The 7,154-nt window shown below is 39.9% G+C and overlaps 1 protein-coding gene across 1 annotated transcript; it reads right to left on the bottom strand.

The window, feature by feature from the left end:
* Nucleotides 1-2,324: 2,324 nt before the first annotated feature.
* On the bottom strand, nt 2,325-6,887 carry LOC123653493 (Ca(2+)/calmodulin-responsive adenylate cyclase-like). The gene is made up of 7 exons (XM_045589485.1): nt 6,549-6,887; nt 5,979-6,277; nt 5,497-5,656; nt 5,308-5,391; nt 4,908-5,054; nt 3,960-4,173; nt 2,325-3,876 (listed from the first exon to the last, which is right to left on the bottom strand). The coding sequence occupies exons 2-7, from the start codon at nt 6,224-6,226 to the stop codon at nt 2,555-2,557; spliced, it is 2,175 nt and encodes a 724-aa protein (XP_045445441.1). The 5' UTR covers nt 6,227-6,277; nt 6,549-6,887; the 3' UTR covers nt 2,325-2,554.
* Nucleotides 6,888-7,154: the final 267 nt, after the last annotated feature.

A 7,154-nucleotide genomic window follows, 5' to 3' on the forward strand; every position in this document is an offset into this window, starting at 1 on the left:
CAAAAGGGACATGGCCCGGGGCGACATTCATATATGAATGGCGGCGTAATCCAAGCACGAGGGGCGGCGAGAGGAGCATATATACTAGGGATGTGAATAAACGCTGCTTTTGCCTTTTTCCCTTAAAAAAATAACTTTAAAATATAATTAATTAATGCTGCACTTAATATAATTCACTTTATACTTATGTAAATAAAGATTTTATACATTTTTTTCACAAAGTTTTGTCCCATCTTTTTACACATTTGCCTTTTAAGTATAAACAAACAGATTGAGTGCAATACTGACGCGTTCTGGTCGAAGCGCGTGGGCGAGGGTAGTTCCACAACGACGTCAGTAGGCAGCACGCCGGGGAAGTCCGCGGCGGGCAGTTTGGGCGGCTCGGGGCGGGCGCGCGGGCTGGCGGGCTCCGCGCGCGCCGCCGCGTGCGCCTGCGCCAGCTGCGTGATGGCCGCCAGCCCCACCGCGTGCAGCGGGCTGCTGTTGTTGTTGCCGTTGCTGTTGCGGACGCCCTCCACCGACGAGTTCGTCGCCCTGTGGACGCCGCTAATCATTTTACATTACAGAACCGATATCCACTAGCCCGATGGCGCAATGTGCAATGAGCATGCTTTATGTCTCGAGTCTGATGAATTATATGTATTTACTAGCTGTGCCCCGCAGTTTCAGCCACGTTAATTTGAGGAAAAAAGTGTGTGTGACCACTTGTAGTTTAGCCGGAAATCGAGGTAAACCATTTTTTACCCTTAAACCTCTCTACCACTTCCCGGCCTCAGATCGCCCGAATTTATTTTTTTTCCCATTTTCGTTGTATTCTCTTCTCCACTGGGTTTCATCCTACTAGGTATAATTTTTTTCACTTTTTACTATTTTCAGAGGCTAAAAGCACTGGTCTATTTATATTCATTATGTAATAAAAATAAATAAATAGCCAAAACTAAAATAAAGAAAAAACGATGTCCCAATGTGAAGAGTAAAGTTTCAATTTATTCTTGGTTTCAAATTATTGTTCTTTACAAAGGTCATCTAAAGGTTTGATAATCTTATATATAAAATTCTCATGTCACTCCGAAGCGGCTGGACCGATTTTTATGAAATTTTGTGTATATTTTTATACCCCTAAATAATAAGAGTGACCCATTCCTGAATTTATTTTATTTTTATTTTTTTGAAAATTTTTTATATTGATATTTTATTATGACTTGGCATTGAAAAATACATACAACCACAAAATTTTTACCCTTCTACCACCAATCCCAATTTTTTAATAGCGTTTAGTGGCAAGACAACGTTTGCCGGGACAGCTAGTAGATATATAACATTAAGGATATATAGTACAAGATATAGTTCAAGCGGTTTTATGAAGTGTGCAAACAATTGTAATAGGATTTGAAGGAGCTCTACATAGAAGTGATAAGAGATACCTTCTACTAAGACTAATAATATTAGTATTGAGTCTGATCACTTATATGTAGAGTTACTAATATTATACATGTGAAAGTGAGTTTGTTTGTTCGTTCTTTTGTTCCATGATTCGGTATGTACATAGCTAGAGGACCCGGAACGGACGTCGGCTACATAAGGACATAGGCATAGGTACAAAAAAAACGTTAAGAGCGTCACCTGGCTAACTCTCTACAAACGTAGAGGCAAAGATTTAATGATATCCACTAAGATTAGCGAAATAATCACGAAAATAGGTCAAAAAATGATAATGTTACCATCTCATCAAGGACAGAGCAGTCAAGGATAAAAGAACAAGCTTTATTATATGTAGTGCAAATTAAAAGTCATATTATATTGTATAATCGTTTTATTCATATTAAGTAAAATAAAAAATAGAAAGATGTCAATATCAATTTATAATAGTCTACTTTATTATGTGTATTTGTTTATTTTCTTTGTTGTCTTTAACTTTAGCTTTAACTTTGTATGTTTTTTGGAGCTGATTAGTAATTTTTAAATCTTTTGTAGATATATAATTATTAACTTCAATTACATATTTCGTTGTAGTAGTATATATTTGTACTTTTGAAAATTGTCCTGAATTTTATTCGTTGTGAAAGTTTAAGTTAAATTTGCATTTTGCTGTTAATTTTGTTGGATACAAATATGTTAACTATAACTACCATTGACACATTATTTATGCTTATGCGAAATTAAAAATTGTTTAATGTGAATGAGAAAGATTTTTGTTATAATATTCTATTTGAAGATTTTTTTTTAAATATAAATAGGTGGGCCAAACAAGCGTACGGCTCACCTGATGTGAGCTATTACCGTAGCTTATAGACGCCTGCAACACGAGGAGCATCGCAAGAGGGTGGCCGACCCTATCCCGAAATCCACCAGGAGATAATTGCCTTCTTAATTTATACACTTTCACTACTTTGATTAAGGTAAAGTTACGTGGGTTACGGTTATGTAGTTGGTACTTTAGTCTAAATACTAACTTTATCAGCATACTAAAGAATTAGATTCGAAGTTCATGTTTCATGATTTCCTGCAACATGGCTTAATAGTTTTAGGATAACCAAAAATTAATCTGCTATAGTTAGTAATATAAAATTGATACATACCTTAACTCTAATTTTAAGTCCTTTCTTTCCGTCTTTGGCGAATTTATACTAATTAGATTTTTATCATCGAGCAGCCTTTGAATTTCTCTCTCGAAAGGCGGTACACAAGCGACGTCCGACGGGCTCCGCTTAGTAAATACTTCTCTCGTGTCATGATTTAAATGTTTCAAATTGTTCGGCCGACTGCCGGAACTCGAAAATGAGCTCGTCCTCTGATTGCGGTGCGGGATGTCCTTTTTGTCTGTTTGACTGCAACTGTCTCTTTTCACGGACGTTTGGAGCATGTTAATTATACTTCTCTGTAACTTTTCGCCCTCTTTTTGAAAGTTTAAACTACTATCGATAATTTTATCTTCTAATGAGGTTTTTTTATTCATTTTATGTTTCGTGTAAATGTCATTAATAAGATTCGGCGTCGGTTTATTGAGTCGAATTGGCGGGTAGTCATATGCTGTGTTCGATTCGATTCGTTGAGATCGAAGGGGTGGTAGCCAGGGCGCCGGTCTAGGGGGGGAGGGGGAGGCGTCAGTTGTACGGGAATAACTCTCATCTGACGAGCTGAGACTCGGAGAGCGAGTAAGAGAGCTCAGTTCATCCGCCGAAGAATGAACTCTGGGACTCCTCGCTAAAGGTAAACTTTCACTTGACCGTGGTCGTGGAAGTCTAGTCGGAGGTCTCCTTTTATGGACAGCGGGAGGACGCGGCTCCTGAGGTCGCGGCCAGGGCGGCACTAGCGCCCGCGGCGGGGGCCAGCGGGGATTACCGTTGATCCCGTGCGGAGGGGGAGGGGGAGGTGTATCTTCCAGATCCTTATTTCTTCGTCCTTTACTGCCCTTGTGATTGTTACCGTTGCTATGGTGACCATTCGAAGGAAGAAGAGGCTCATTTTCGCCAGCTACTGAAGATTCTCTAACGGGCGGAAGTCTCGAAGGTTGTGCTGCTGCTCTCCGTGCCGAATTCTGTAGCATAGCGAGAGGTGTTGCAACCCCCCCATAAGCTGTAGGCGGATTTTGAGAATGACCGTTCGAGGAGTTCTGCGTATTGCTGTTAGATGGTGCTCTGTCTGTCAAAAAGTATGTTGTCATTTCACCCTTTCCTTTCACTTTGACTTTGCCTCTGCATACGAACTGGTAGGGCATATCTTTTAAAACCTGATAAACTTCTTCAGTTACTTGAGTATGATTAGGGAGTCCTGTGGAATCCATGCGAGACGCTACGTTAACTGTATTTCCCCATATATCATACTGAGGCTTTCTTGCACCTATCACTCCTGCGACTACCGGCCCAACATTTATACCTAAGAAACAAGAATTCATGATGCAATTTAAAAATTAGCGTATCACACAAATAATTATTAAATTGTTTTGTATTCACACTTACCAACTCGTAACATGAAATTGTTGTAAGAATTATCATTGATATCTTTGAGTTTATCTCGCATTGCAAACACAAATTCTACTAAAGTTGCCATATGTTTGCGAGTGCTTGCATCATCGGACATCTTCTTGTCGGGAATGAGACCGACAGCAGCCATGTACGTAGAGCCGACAGTTTTGATTTTGTCTATAGCGTCGAACCGATCTTCGCCTAACAACTGGAATGGGTAAATAAAGTAAATCTTTAATATAAATAAATAAATAATAGATGCACAGCACTGGTTTGTGCCTGTTGCACTGGAGGTTGCGGGTTCGATCCCCACACATGACAAACATTTGTATTGACCATACAGATGTTTGCCGTAGTCTGGGTGTGTGGCAGTCCTTGTAGGTCTCCCCACCGTGCCTCGGAGAGCACGTTAAGCCGTCGGTCTTGGTTGTTATCATGACACCTGACAGCGATCGTTACTCATAGTAGGGAATATATCCACCAACCTGCATTGGAGCAGCGTGGTGGATTAAGTTCTGATCCTTCTACTACATTGGGGAAAGAGGCCTATGCCCAGCAGTGCATATTACAGGCTGAAGCTTTTCAAAGCTTTTATAAATAAATAAAGTATTTTAATATAATGTATTATGAGTACTATTTGACTGTTTTGTCTAGTATTATGTTTCTGTTCATGCTCAAACGGGTGTGCCATTTTAAAGTCATATTACTCTAGTAATATATTAATTCTTATACCCAGGGTAATAGCATATCTATTTATGGAAAGAACGTTGATTATATACATATCTAAATTCCTTAACTGACGAACATTCAGTTATTATTACATGAGTGCATTTGGAATATTATTATCAATCTAATTTAAAGGCGAATACTTTAGCATTTGAATAATGATTTTTATTCTTTAGAAATATAATTTAGCAGTCAATTAATGATTTAGTTTCTAACCTCGTCAAAATCAGCGATGATCTCGTTAAGCAGCCGCAGACACTCCATGCCCTGGTTGTTTCCATCGAGCTCCATGTAAAACTCGTGGTAGTTAGTGATGGACGCGAACACTACGCCCACACGCTGATACGACTGGTGGTACAGGTCCTATAATAAATATATGTATGAAAGTTATTTTTTTATAAATAGTTGCTGAGAATACACTAAAAAATATCCAATAATATTTGTTAATTTGTTTCATAAGTAATTGCTGTTCTACTTATAAGCAAAACTGCATCCACAGATAAAAAATGAAAACCAATATAATGTATAAAGCTTTTCATGAAAATTATACCCCAAATATTTAGTCGTTAATCTGCTTGCTTAAAAATGTTTGAAAATAAATAAAAAATATAGTTACCATATTTGTCCTGAACTGATTATCCAAGAAATGTGTTGCAACGTGTGCCGGTAACAAATTAAACAATATTCTCCTATTTGATGCCTGAAAGTTACATATTATTAGTAAATAACATCTTTTGACTTTTACATAAAACATACCAGGGTATATAAATAATAAGGAAACAAGAACACAAATATAGTATGTAACCTGTAAGGCGTCCATATCTCTCTTTTCATCTCTAGCCTGCACCTGCCACAGAAAGTCGAGTCTAGCTGTCCATTCTGTCTGCCGAGCATGCAGAAGCACCGCTAACGCCAGCGCTAGAGTCCACGCACATGCTATGAAGGCAGAACCGACGGCTCCGGGACTGAAATTATGCCCATTCCTATTACTGTCGAGAATTACAATTTTATTGCTATGATAGATGATTTTTTTTCTTATATACTCAATAGTACTCTATAGAAGCCTGCAACACCAGGAGCATCGCAAGCGCGTTGCCAACTCTAACCCCGACCAGCCCCCGGAGCTCTGGCTACCTTACTTACCACAGGAACAGAACACTATTTAAAAGCAGTGTTATTTAGCTGTCATACCCTGTAAGCTTGGAGTACTTCCCCAGTCGGACTGCTCCAGAGTTTGATTGATCAGTGTTGATGATTTGATTTTAGGCTAAGTAAAAAAATACTCACTCAGTCATAAGATCGTAGCAGTCGAACAGGTGCTTATGGTAAGTCAGTATCACAGTTACGTATCCAGCAGTCATCACAGCCAACAATATCCCCTTAATCAATATCGGTAGTCGCAAGAAGACAGCAACCGCCAACATACTAATACAGCACCCGAGGGTGATGTACAGTGGGATGGGACAAGCCCTATGATCGGTACTACTCCAAAGGGCAGCAGCGACGTGGTCCGACGTTGAGCGGATATCCTCCATCGTTACGTTTTCCGTTAAATTTCGGCAAACATTCACTTCACGACATGTTATCTAAAATTGAAATTTAATTTACTCCTATTTTATGAAGATTCTCGCAATCATTGATTAATTCTTCACTTTACTACAGAAACATATTGATCGTAAAGAAAACTAAATACTTTATCAGACAACCTGCAGGTTTACGCAATTCTTTTTTTTTTTTTTGTTACAAAGCCTTCATTTTTGGCTCCAATAAATCAACTGTCCAAGAGCTTGGTTGTTAAGTTTATTACTTAAAATTATAATTATAACTTAATGTTACGAGATGATAAAATGAACATACCACATTAACTTGACCGACAGCATAACCGAGCACAATAGTAAAGGTAGTGATGGCGTTTCTAAGCGCAAATGGTCGTGACACGTCGCAGGGTATGAGTCTCAGTCGAGCGGCGAGCGTCAGAGCCAGTACAGCGGCGGACCAGGCAAAGGCCGTGACAAACAAAAGCAACAGTATCGTGGTGCGCGGTAAGATCGCGGCCTGAAGTGCTCCGGCCGCTGCTAATGCACCCAGCGCGGCGCTGAGGGACCCCGCCCACCCCCCGTCTGTAGACGCCCTGTACTGAAATAGAAATTTAAGGAAATTATTAATACAGTACTGTGTGGCTACGGTACTAAAGAATATAGCCACCCCCTCTCTTCCCGTGGGTGTCGTAAGAGGAGACTAAGGGATAACATAATTCCACTACCACCTCGGAACTTAAAAAGCCGACCGATGATGGGATAACCATCCAACTGCTGGCTTTGAAATACACAGGCCGAAGACGGGCAGCAGCGTCTTCGGTGCGACAAAGCCAGTACTGCGGTCACCAACCCGCCTGCCCAGCGTGGTGACTATGGGCAAAACACATGAGTTCACGTTATTTTTGGCGTAAACTTGTGGAGGCCT

The sequence above is a fragment of the Melitaea cinxia genome, chromosome 5 (genome assembly GCF_905220565.1).
Source record: "Melitaea cinxia chromosome 5, ilMelCinx1.1, whole genome shotgun sequence".
Taxonomy (NCBI): Eukaryota; Metazoa; Arthropoda; class Insecta; order Lepidoptera; family Nymphalidae; genus Melitaea; species Melitaea cinxia.

What these genes read in the sequence shown, in the direction of transcription:
- LOC123653493 (XM_045589485.1), bottom strand. Translation starts at nt 6,226, where the DNA reads ATGGAGGATATCCGCTCAACGTCGGACCACGTCGCTGCTGCCCTTTGG. An exon ending in TGCTACGATCTTATGACTGA is followed by an intron (nt 5,657 to 5,978) that starts GTGAGTATTTTT and finishes GCATAATTTCAG; the next exon opens with TCCCGGAGCCGTCGGTTCTG. An exon ending in GAGATATGGACGCCTTACAG is followed by an intron (nt 5,392 to 5,496) that starts GTTACATACTAT and finishes TGTAACTTTCAG; the next exon opens with GCATCAAATAGGAGAATATT.